Here is a 13,023-nt window from a genome sequence, read left to right as displayed (position 1 = left end):
ATACAATATAATATTATGATAATATAGTTTTCTTTTTTATCGGGTCCTTTCCCCCCATCCGACTGGAACATGAAATAAATCAGATTGGCTTCTGAAATAAATCTCTAGTATAGGAAAACAATTTGATTGAGGCTGTTTCTAATATAGTGTTTGATAACACTGTAAAACTTATTTCAGTGTAATGTTAGAATCTAATATTTTAAGGATTACCTCAAAATTATATGAAGATACTCTTTTTGCTCAGAGTTTCAGAGAAACCATGATGCTTACATGTTTATATAACATAAAATCTTCAATGGGAGACAGACACAAACTTTGTATGTGCCCTTTGAGAGGGGAATCTTCAGCTCTCAGTAAAACTTAGACTGAATAATTCTTGTCAGAACCCCTCCCTGAAACCCACAAGTTTTTATTTTAATTTATGTGTGTCTAAATACTTGATTATCCTTAAAATCCCTGAGGATCTGAAAAAAATCAGTGTTTATGAAGGCAAAGTATGGATTGTGCCCTTCAACACAGATACTTCAGCTCAAGTAGATAGCTCTGGATTTTTTCATCATAGTTTTGTCTGCTTTTGATAAAAAAGCCACACTTTGTGTACTTCCAGAAGTAAAAAGAAGTATGTACTTACAAGTAAGTCAAAGGCTATAAGAAAAAAAATAGTTTTTCACTGGCACATCTATCCAACCTGAGACTACTTTCTTCATCTTTTGAAAATGAAAGTTACTATTGTTTCATTGTTTATTTTTAAAAATGTGGTAACTGGAAGAGGGATATGATCTCTAGATAAGTGACAGCTTTTGTTATGGTAAAATTCTTGAATTTTTCCCAGTGTTAGGGGTGTCTGACAGCAGCCAGACTGCTAGACTTGTAACACTGGTTAAAAGTGCCCTCAGAAAAAAATACAGTGAATGTCATAGCCTCTGACCTGGTACCTGTACTCACCAAGTTCCATTTTTCCCACCTGGAAAGACAGCTTCTGCCAGAATGGCTGTTTGACCATGTGATGAAACCCAGGTGGCACAGACCCTGCAGGTTGGGGTCCCTGTGTGTCACTGCTTTGCCCCTGGTGGCGGCTGGAATCACTGTCTGCCAGCCTGGCACTGCTCAGGAGATCCTGAGGTCCCAGCCAGGCTCTCTGTGTGCTTCTGTGCCCTTCCCAGTCTCTGTTCATCCCTCTTGCATTTCCTGAAGCCTGTTGGAAAGGAGAATACGTGCTGTGACTCCTGTAGTGAAAGAGAAGTAAAAACTTTGAAGTAACAGAATTAGGGCTTTGAAGTAACAGAATTAGCCAAGTCTTTGCAATTTAACTCTCTGCACCATGTTTGCTGTGTGGAATAAAAGCTGTTAAAACTGAAGAAACAACCTGCTCATTAAGCAGGCTCTAATTTAAAATTAAATGCACTAACAAATTGATTATATGGCATGCTAGATAGGAGCTGGTAACTCTTGCCAGCTCCTTGGCATGAATCCTGACTGGTAGGTATTAGGCATCAGATTCCTTTTGGCTCTTGCAGGGGAGAACCAAAAGGGAGAGCTTTTCTTATCCCTATTTAATTGGTGTCAAATTCCATTAATAGGTGTTCCATTACATGTAACTTGGGAATTGGGTTGAGATGAAGACTATAAATAAGTTTTGACTGAAGTTTATTATATACTTTCAGCATTAATTGAGATTGTTGAAGAACAAACCAATAAATCATAAGATTACCAAATCAAATGGTTGTTATTCCTCTCAATTTTAAAATCAGTCCAAACTAGTGACTGAGATTTTCTTGCTTTGGTGCCTCTCTAAAAGAGGCAGACAGACAAGTAAAATCCTTGCTTAGTCTATTATGGTTTAAATTGTGAATTCATAGCAGCAATCTGTAGAATCAGTGGAAAATGCTCTTTTCAAGTGTTTTTACTAAAGACTGTATCACAAGGAAATGAAGTATATCTGGAAGAAAGTATACCTAGTCTCTGTGCCACTTGTCCTGTGCTTGTTTTGATAATAAATAGAGAACTTCTGTTTTTCAGCAGTCTGATGTTAAGGGCTTGTTGTTGTTCTCTTACCCTTAAAAAATATTTACTCAATCAGTATCATGCATCCTTAATTCTTAGGAGCTTGTTAGGTAATTTCTGTTAAAATTTGATACAAGGTCACATGCTCAGTAGTTTACAAGATGTGGTTGCCTTTTGTGCTTTATTTAGCAGGGTGAAAAGAAATACTGCTTAAAATGGATGTTGTCACTGCCTGGTCTTCTCTAAGCAGTGACTGAGGTCATTATCAGGTTTCAGTATGAATTTAGGAAAATATTAATTATGACACACTTACAAAAAGGGATCCAATATTGTGTAATTTTGATGTAGCAATATTCAGCCACTGTGAGGAATACTGCTAGGACTGATAATACCATCTTAATGCTTTGAGTGTTTCAGTCCTGTAGTAATTTGTCTTGGAGTGTTTACAAGTATGGTTTGATTTAGCAGTTACTTTTATTAAATGCCTCTTGCTAATAAGTCCTGCCTTATTTATAGTATTTGATACCTTGCAGGATGAAAAACTGACTTTAACAACCAAGTAGTTGAAAAAAAAAAGTGCACATATTTATTATGTGTTCTACTTTTAAAAAAAGCATCTGGATAGTAGATAATGCAATGAAAATGTGTCTTGATAAAGTTTACCTTTTTAAGTTTAAATATTTGTTATGAAGAAAATACTCCTAAAGAATTACTAGATATGTTTGAAAATAAGGTTTGTGGTTTAAATACGGCTGCAGGCTTGTATACAAAGATATTCATTAATTGATATGCAGTGTGAAAGTTCCCGTGACAGTGACTGTCTTTTTAAAACTTCAGAGTAGCTCAGGAAAAGATTTCAGTATTTCTCACCTTGCTTTGCTGCCTGTTTCTTAATTTACCGTGTAGATCTGGCTTTTCCTTTTGATGCTTATCCATGCTCATATTCCACAATGGGTGCATGCATATGTAGACATTTCTGGTTAGCAGTAGCTATGTGAGTACATGTGTTCTCTGTCTGTTTGCTTCATGTTTAAGAGATGAAAAAATGGTTTGTGTCTGACCATTTTTTCTAACAACTTTCTTAGGAGACTCTGTCTTGGTAGGCAAATAAGTACTGGATTTAATGTCCTCCATAGATGGATGCTGAAGATTCATTGCCTCTCTGAAATCTGCATGTGCCAGGAATAGGCTCATCTAGACCTCTAGAGAACAGGGAAGTGAGATTGCAGACCTAATGCTCAGGGGGGAAAAAGGTAGATACTTCTGCTGAGAAACAAAGCATCACCTTGGACTCTGCTCTAAGATTCTTGGAAAAGAAAATACATCTCAGAAATGAAAAGTAAAGATGCTTCCAAGCAATTTTATTCATGGGAGAGTCATGAAGCTGGTTAGAGTACGTTAGTCAAAAGGACTTTTTCATGCATATAAACAAACTCATTTTCTTGGCTGCATCACAAAATCAGGCAACTTGGATAAATATTAATCTGTCCTCTGGGTGGCTGTGTCTGTCTCCAGATCTTGTGTTTGTCACTTTGAAGTTGCTGAGTCTAGTGCTATGGCCACAGTGTCTGTCCTTGGACAAAAAGACAGTGCTCTCTGCTGGTCTATGTTTCCTATCTTTTGCTGGAGCATTCATTTTGTTCCTGCTCTTTAGATAAGAAAAGTAGTCTTTTCACTTTAGAAACATAATTAACAGGAGGACTTGCTGATATGGATTAGAGCTGATGCAGACTTGTTTTGCCAGATTTGATTCCTCCCCCCCCCTTCTGATCTATAGTGTAAGTTCTGTGTCTTTTGTGTGATTTATCTGTTCTACAACTACCTTATCACCTTGGAGTATGTTTTTAAATCGAGCCTTGAGGATGACTTGGCCTTCAGCTCTGTTCTTTATGAGCTACCTATTTTGGATAAATGGTGGCCCATGTCTCATTCTCTATCAGTGATGTGCCTTGTTTTTGTTAATAAGAGATCAGATTCCGCTGTGCAAATCCAGTGTGTTTGAACCTTTGCTCCCTAAAATATGTGCCAATAAAAACTGTTGTCTTGTGCAATCAGCTTGGAGAAATGAAGAGCCAAGTTCTTGTGAGATCCTCTGTAGTTACAGCTTTCATAGGAACTTGTCTGAAAATCTTGCTCTGTAATTTGCAAGCTGTATTTACTTTCATATACTCTGGAAGTTTCTAAAACTTATTCAGTACAACACATTCTATCTATTCTGCCTGTTAAGAAAAATGGACATTTTCCACTTGTAAACTGCTCCCTCCCCAGGCAAAAGCTTTGGGTTGTTAGGAAGAATTATACTGGAAAAATATAAAGGGAGTATAGAAACCACCTAAGACTCTTCAGGTAGTTCTGAGCTGCTGTGTTGGGATGAGGTATGATAGTCAGGATGAATCTCAATGCTGTATTTGATGTCCTGCCCAGCAAGACCCTAATCATCATCCATAACATTTCTTACAAATATTTCTGTAACTCTTCAAGCCTCCCCTAAGGGGAGAACACACTGATGTTGTGTTCCCTGAATGTTGTTAGGTATGATATCTCTAAATTACATCTCCTCACTTGAGAAATGAGTGTTTTAGCTTCTGCCCTTGTCCACAGACAGTGGCAGTGGCTCTGTGTCCTCTGCTGTGGGAGACTTGCCAAAGGAGTCACAGTAGAAAGGATTTACCTTGCAGTATGTGAAGCTGTTCAAGTTTTGTATTGTGTGTAAAGTCCTGATCCTACACCTCTCTCCTCCCTTTAATTCTTATGCCCCTGGGTTCCACAGTGGAGACAAATGGAAGCACAGAAATAAATGTTTTCCTCTATGTTTGAGGGCAGAGCATGTTGAAGAGTCAGGTGTATACTCTAAGGACTCTAGTAACCAAAAATCTCTAAACTTTCATGTACAAAGTCTGCATGTCCACAGTAAACTGCATACACATAACACATCTTGTAAGGCAGTAACACATCAGTTCTTGTAAGGTAAGTACTGTCTGTTTTTTGAACCACCTGTATTATGTTATAAATTTGCTACTTTTAGAATGTTGTGTAAAATAATGCTGAATATCCAATGGGTGTGTCTGGATTTTTTTTATTCAAACTGGAAAAAAACAGCCTCCATCACTCCATTCACTTGCTTTTATGGGCTGCTGTTCAAGAAACCTCTTTATTTCTTCAGATCTCCTACATCAGTCATTTGTCTGAAGTCTACCACATCTTTTCTTTCCCAGAATCTGCTGTTAGTCTTGTAATGGTAGGAAAGTTATCTTTTAAATTATGTCCAGTACTAACCATAACTGTGTTGAACAGATTTCTCTATATGTAGATATTCTAAAAAAGCTAAAACTAGGTATAGCTGCCAGTTTTAGCACTATTACCTTTCTCATCCACTTAATCTATCGTATTTCTTTCTCCAATGGAAGACTAACAAGACACTGGTTTTGTAAAGGTCTGATGTAATTATTAAGCAGATGTCTCTGAGACCCAAAATCTTCAGTGGCTCCCTGTGCTTTACTTGCTTTTCTAATCTTTGCATTTATCTCCCTTCAGATCTCAACATATGCTGCAGTTTGACTGCCCAGGTTAGTGAAATTGTCCCCCTTTATCCCACTTCTATTTTCCCATTTCTGTCATTATTCTGTGTACCCATTTCTTTTCCAATATTTCTTAATGTTGACCTGGAAGCATTTATTCTTGGTTAGATCATCCACTTTGGACATTGGGGGTGATGGTGGGAAACGAAACAAATTATTTCCTACTTTATATTTGTAATTGCTATTGAAAGCATATTTTAGATATGTTTGTCAAATAAGTACTGAAGACAAATAATATTTGAAAATATACAGAAAGAACAGAAACAAACAAGAATAAACCAAAGCTTTTCTGGGCTATATTTTAGAATTAAAAGTAAATGAAATTAAAAAAAAAGGCAGCAGGTATGCTCAGGTGCAAACTATGTGATGACCCTGAAGACAAAGGAGTCTTCCTGAGGTCTGTGCAATACTGGCAGGTTGAAAGGTCTGAGTTTCATTGTGATTTCCTTTGTATCTGTCTCTAACAGCACACTACTTCATGTACTCTGGTGTAGTACAAATTATTCTGCTAGCAGATGGAGTGTATAATTCAAAGTCAGAGTAAATTCAGAGTGTTATATATTTTTTTTTAATGCTATTTCAATGGCAAACTCAAAATCTTAACTTTGGACTCTTGAAGCATCTTGACTTGAACTGACCTCTTGAAGCTCTTGAGCTATTTTCCAGGTTCTTTTCTGATTATTGGGTTAATTTTTTCATTACTACTGAGTGGAATATTTTCTTGTAAAGGGGAAAGTGGTTTTGGATTGCTCTAGGAAGGGGGAAAAAAAAAAGAGAACATAAATGTCTGTATCCTGAGTACGGACTGTATCTCTGTATAAGGACGAGAGACTATCATTGTCATCTTTTCCTTAGGACTTAAATGAAAATTGGACTACTTGATTCAATTTTGATTCAAGGCCCCGATCCAGTAGATACTTGGTAGTATATTTAGGACTGTCTTGAAGAATTGAGACAATTAAAAGCTTTCTTCTGTTCCCCAGTAGAATGAGTCAGGTGCTTCACCCAGGTTTGTGAAAGCTGAGGGAATTATGACCATGTCCACAAGTAGATCTCTAATCCTGAAGTGCTGTGGATGCCCTGGGAATTCTGTGGTGCTTGAACAGAGGTTTGAGAATCCCTTTAGATTTTACTTGCCTAGGTCCAATGGTTTAAGGAGTCTACTTTTGAGAGATGTGATATGAGTGGCACAGATGCTGTTGCTGAGCAATGATGTCAACCTCTCTTAGGGCATGACAGTAGCATTGTACAGGATTTGTACAAGATATCCTAATCCATTGCTTTGCTATTCCATAATTTCTTAATGGTAGCATATCATATAGTGTGCTCGGTTTTAATTGCATAAGTTGCAAACTGATAACATTTTATGCCATTAGTAAATGCCACAAGGATTTGTGTGTTGGGGAGGTTTCTCACGAATGGGACTGCTGGGGTATGGTCCTTGAGCTTTTATTTGCAGCATCAGTCTCATTACATGGTTGAGACAATAGGAAGATGAGATTAGAGAAATTAGGGTGGGTTGTTTGTTTTCTTTTTTCCCCCACAAATCCCTGTTGGTCCTTAGTTTGTGATGTTACCTGTTAGATGTTTTAAAATAGATCTGCTGTTATTCTGGAAATTCAAATTAATGTGATTGACCTGTAACTCTCTAGGATGTTCTGATAGTAGCTGGTTTTGGACACAGTTGAGTTTTGAGAGTAAAGTAGGCGCTGGAAACACTGCTTTGTGCCACAAGAAATGGCTGGAACTGAGACTGTAAAATACGGATTGTAGTCCCAAACAGGAATAAGTTAAAATAATGTTTTTAAAGGGTCTTATCCAATAATTTAACACTCATCCCTGTGTACATAACACTTCATTTTTTGTGGATCCCTGACTTTATTCTGCATCCTTGTGCTCAGTCGCTGTGAGCTTCCAAAGATGCGTGTGTGCCTTATCTGCCTTGTTGCTGCTGCCCAAGCCACACCAAGCCACTGGCTTCCTTCACATGCTCTTTAGGATAACACTAACAGCTCTGAGATTTAAAAAAAATATTATTACTATTTAAGGCATATGGCTTCAGCACTAGCTGTTTTTTGAAAAAAAAAAAAAACTCAAAATTATTTTAACTGTGTAATTGTAAGCCTTGAGTATTTTTGAATTTTTAATGCTTAGGGTTTTTATGTTAAATAGGCTTAACAGTTAACCTGTTAACTGTTGTGTTCAGTTTTACTTCAGAAATTCAGATTATGGTTGTTCTGAATCTTCATGATGTATGAATTATTGTGTTTAATCTGCTTTACTCAGTGGAATAAGAGAAAAGTTCACTGTTGGCATGCAATGAATCACCTTGTTTATTTAATTTTTCCTTGTTCTTCAGATAATTTAAATTGACAAGAGATAAAAAGAGGTATTAGCACTGCTGGGGCAAGTGTGTCAGCAAGAGTTTCTCAAAGATATGCATATGCATATTTGTCATGTGAAGATACTTAACTAAAGTAATATTTCATAGAAATTATCTCAGAATATTGGCAATCCCTCAAAAAAATGATCCAGGTTAGGTATTACTAATGCTGTTTCTGTCTCTTAACATGAAGATCATCTTTTCTGTAGAAGTGCAGGAGTTGCTCATTTTGCTGGTTTTTTTGCTTACCAGTGAAAGTTTCTTTGGTGGAGTCTGGACTAGAAATGTATTTGCCTTAAATGATCTTCCTGGTGCCCTGTATCATATAAAGCTTGCTGGCAACCAAGTTTCTTTTTCTGTTTCTCACTCTCCTTACCCCTCATTTTTGTAGTGAGTCCATATGTGGGAGAATAAACAGTGACTTTCCAGAGTTAATTTATGCTCTGCTTCTTAGTGTTTCCTGAAACATCCAATCATCCAGGACAGCTCAATGCAAATAAAGAGATCACCAGTCCTGGCTACAGCATTGATCGAGCTGATGGGATGGCCAGGGTGCCACCTGGACCCTGTGTGGCTGCTTCTCTCTGGCCTGGAGATAACTAAATTGCATAGAAAGTGAGGAAGTTATGCACAGTTTGTTCTTGTAGCCCTTCCTGGAAATGGGCTATGGGGTTTTAGGGCTTTTGGTGCTGATTCCACCCTACAGTCCATACTGGCTTCTCGACCTCATTCCTGCGCTTGCACCGTTCTGTTACGCTTATCTCCAGGAGCCAGAACAAGGACGTTTGTCCTGGAAAAGTGCTGCCCTACCTTTGTATGGCCCCCTTCTCCAGTCACACACTGTTTCTTTTTCACAGTATGTTATTGCCAACAATCCTTGGCTGTTATTACCAGCAATCCTTGGTTGGCTCCACAGCTATCTGGCTATCAGTGTTTGAGACATGCGCACAAGCCCCCTTATCTTCTAGGCTTCTACACCCCCTCAGCACTTCCAGAAAACTTGATTTGGAGCAGTTAATAACATTTCTAGTACACAAATTGTACCAGCAGTACTCCCTAAACATTTCCTTTTATCCTTAGGCTTGTTTACAGTGAGAGTGTCAGACAGTAGGACTTGCATCAGTAATTGAAGAAAAAGGTGGTTTTAATGTGCTCAGAGTTTCCTAGGTTTTATGCTGCCATTGGCCATCTGTTTTGGTCAGAGAGGCTATTGCACTTAGCTTACAAAAGCTTTGCTTGATTGAGAATCCCCAAAATAGAATATACATGGGAAGAAAGTTGTTGACAGAAGTGTTTCTCACTAGTTGATAACCACTTCTTTCAGATTCAGGTTCTTGGTGTTCAGGAAAAAAAGGAGCTCCAGCTTTGCTTAGATTGATGTCTTTGATTCACTGTATGAGTGTAGTTGAAATGCATGTGCAGTGAAGGGGAGGGCTATTGAAGCGAAGGGAGACGACCCATCCTTTGATCAGCATCGAACTCCAATTTATTGATCCAACATGCACATTTTTATAACAGTGTTAATTAAGCTTAAACATATTACAAAACCTGAGCTCATCACTGGTCACAGATTACACATTAACCCCTCCCTTTGTTTTCAATACCTGTGGTTTGTTATTGAAACCAAGATTTGTGTTCTCACCCTGATATGAATGGTTCTCAAAATCTCCATGTCTGTTCCCAAAACAGCCAAGGACAGAATGTTTACCTGTTATGAGAAGACTGCCTGAGAACTCTGCTGTTTACAGAAACAGGCTGTGAGAATTTGCTCCTCACAGCTGCCTTTTACTTTTCCATCAGCTGTATATGATTATGGCATGTCTGAACAAAACTCTATAAGCCATTTCTGAGCAAAATTCTCCAACAGAGGGCTTAGAAAAACCTGGGTCTTGGCTGGTTGGAGAGAGGTCAACCAGAACTGTGTATCAGAAAGCATTCTAGCCACTACCAAGTGGCTGCTATGTCTTCTAATCTCATTCTAAAAGTAATGAGAATTTGGGGAAGATCTGTGTGTGTCACCCTGATAGTAGAGAGCACAGGTATAAAGGAAAATGCTGATGCCAGGGATGCATTCAGTTCTGGTTTTCACTGTCTGTATATCTTTATTTGGACAACTGGGTTGTACAAAGATAAATTATATTTTTAAGTAACGAAGAAACCATGCTACTCTGGACTGTAGTTTTGCCTGAGCTAACCAGGTCTTTTCTACATTTGGAAAAATCAGACCTGCATTTCAGCATGCACAGAGCCCTGAGTGAAGAAGCAGCTATGTTACTGAGAACAGGCACAACACACATTGAAATGCTTTGGCCTTTGTGTGGCTGGGTCCCCATTTGGCTGCTGTAGACAATGCCTGGAGAGTTGTATAATCACAACCTGTATAGTTCTGCAGTGAGGAGAGCGTTGATGCCTTGAGAATATTCACAACTGATTGATCATCGTGAGATTTTGAGTAGTTCTAACAGCTAAAAAGCTGTGGAAATCTGAATCTTGCTGGAGCTACTTCATGAATATATTTAACCTAGTTACACTTACAGTACTGAATTAGTCCTGAATCACTGTATTTTCAGACAGTTAATACTGCTGCTGCTTATTTTGTGACGGTGCCACTGAAGATTGAATAAGCTGTTTAGCATCTGAGCATCAGCTCTGAGAGATCAGGCCAGGTGGCTCAGGGCTTTGTGCACTTAGTCCTGAAAAACCTCCAAGGAAGGAGTCTGAACAAGATCTCTGGACAGCCTATGCCACTGCCTTCCTGAGGAAAAAAATTGTATATATCTATATTCTATATATCTACTTGGAAGCTTTCTTCAAGATTATCGTGTGCTTAAGAGTAGTGGAAGAAAAAAAAAACAAAACCAGAACAACCCAACAAAGACAACAACAAAACAAAAAAAAACCCCCCGCTCAGTTACCAAACAAAAGAAACCAGAAACTAATTTAGATATTTTAAATTTGGGATAAGTAGTGGCAGTTTTCCCTCCTTGGTGGAAGAGCGGCAGCATTTCACCCCCTGTGCTGCTTTGAGAAATCCAGTTACTTAGTTGCAGGTGCAGGGTTAATAGTTGTCTAGATACAGAGCTTTGCTTTGCCTCTTGAAAAGCCTCCAGGGAGTGGATGGATCAGGCCTGCTAATTAAACCATCTAGAGGCTGCAGAAACCTGGATGTGGAACAGGTGAGAAAAATTGCAAAGAACACCTTGGCTTCTCTTGCCAGCTGGGCCAGCAGGTGTTGACAAGCACACAAAGGTAGAGGTGGGAAAACTGTCAGCTTTCCCTTTTCTCACCTTTGGCAGAAAGGGAGTAAGTAGAACAGCTTATCTTTTGTGTTTAAATGTCATTTCAGATGAAAAATTTCATCAGATTCTGTTCCCAAATGTGTCTTACAAAGCAAAGGAAAAAACAGAAAGAGCAAGCAACATGTCTTCAATTTAAGTTAGAAGTTTTTCTTTAAAACTAGAATAAGTCTTGATTTTTTCTTTCTTACAAAATCAGTTATATTGGACAAAATAATATTAGATTTAATAGGCTTTCTGTGACATGTAAAAAAACTCCAACAGATTTTATATTTAAGAAAATTACTCTTACTCAGCAAGTCCTATTTTCTTGTTGGAAAAAACAGCTCTGCTTGTATAGTAACATTCTGGCCAGGAAAGAATTCACACTATTTTGCTTTAGAAGTATTTGCTAAAACGGAAAATTTTCATTTTATAGATGAGAAATTAGGAGTTCTCTGGTTTGAAGCAATATCAGCCTGTGGTTACCTTGTCCCTCAAATGTTCTTACTACATCTTTACTGAAAATCAGTTTCTTCTGTTTGGTCTTTTACATCTCTGAACTTTCACTTGTTTTCACTTGTTTACTTTTCTTGTTCAAAACTGGATGAACATGGATATTGCAGGATTGTGCAAATGATTTCTATGTCTTCTAGTGCCCATTTTGGCATAGCCACGCACGTTCCAAAACGTGGTAGTGAAAAAATCTCTTGCGGATAATTTTCTGATCTTTGGGGATGATTAAAAAACAAAAACAAAACCAAAAACCAAAAAAATCACAGCAAAAACCACAGATGAAAAACACTGTGGAAGTAGAGAGAATATAAAAAAATGCAAATCCATCGAGCCAGTCTGTTTATACATATATGTGTGTGTGTATATATATATATATATATATATATATATTTTTTTTTTTTTTTTTTTTTAACTATGAATTGAAAAGTTGGCATTACTGGCACTGGTAGTTCATCCTGTTGTGGTCCATGGTCCGTTGCTTTAGTTCTTCATGCTGCAGCGGGTGATAAATCTTTCTTCCAGTCTGCCCTGCTCGTTGCTGCTGAAGCTGCTCCCCCTGGTGGGAGTGCTCGCTGTTGTGGTTGGCCCTGCAGCTGGCTTCTGCCCCGCTTCCTCCTTGCCCCTGGACATCTTGGATGTTGGGATGAGACCTCCTGAAGGGCCGCTCCTGCTTGCACTGTCTTGTCTTCAGCTCTCTGCTTCTTGCTCCTTGCCCGGAGCTATGTTGCAGGCTTGGTAGCCCGTGTGGTTTCTGTGTTACTTTGAATCTATCATCAGTAAATTTAGAGTGGTTGGAGAGAGCACTTCTCAGTTACTTTTTTTTTTTTTTTTTTTAATCCTTAATTAGACCGAGCCTTCCTGTTTTCCTGATTCAATTCATTGGTTGTGGATAAAGCAGCAACACATTTCAGATTGTTTTTATTGTGTTGCACAAAATACTGCATTTTAAAATCTGTAAAAGCAGAGTAAATCAGATGACTGTAGCTGAATTTGTGACTGACAGATTAATTCTGTTGACTCAGGTTTGCCAAGGTCTATCTTTTTAATTCTAAAGCAAATTTATTTTTTTTCTTTTTAAACAGATGAATCATGTAAAAGAGAGATTTGGTGACAGCGTGCCAGAAGAAGTGCTTCTGCTGTGTCTGGGCATTACTTCAGGAGTTGGCAGATTGATCTTTGGCAGAGTTGCAGATTATATTCCTGGTGCAAAAAAAATCTATCTACAGGTATGTGTTTATTGTTTCTATATTCCTTCTGAACTGTGGAT

At 38.1% G+C, this 13,023-nt stretch overlaps 1 protein-coding gene across 1 annotated transcript in view; it reads left to right on the top strand.

Moving 5' to 3' along the window:
- SLC16A10 (solute carrier family 16 member 10) overlaps window positions 1-13,023 on the top strand; it is a 62,524-nt gene that overhangs the window by 44,804 nt on the left and 4,697 nt on the right. Inside the window, exon 4 of the mRNA XM_058802026.1 lies at window positions 12,839-12,982. Within this exon, the coding sequence (XP_058658009.1) occupies window positions 12,839-12,982 (144 nt within the window). The remainder of the gene's footprint in view (window positions 1-12,838; window positions 12,983-13,023) is intronic.

Source organism: Ammospiza caudacuta, chromosome 3, assembly GCF_027887145.1.
Source record: "Ammospiza caudacuta isolate bAmmCau1 chromosome 3, bAmmCau1.pri, whole genome shotgun sequence".
Classification (NCBI taxonomy): domain Eukaryota; kingdom Metazoa; phylum Chordata; class Aves; order Passeriformes; family Passerellidae; genus Ammospiza; species Ammospiza caudacuta.
This window is presented reverse-complemented; position numbering and strand designations above follow the sequence as displayed.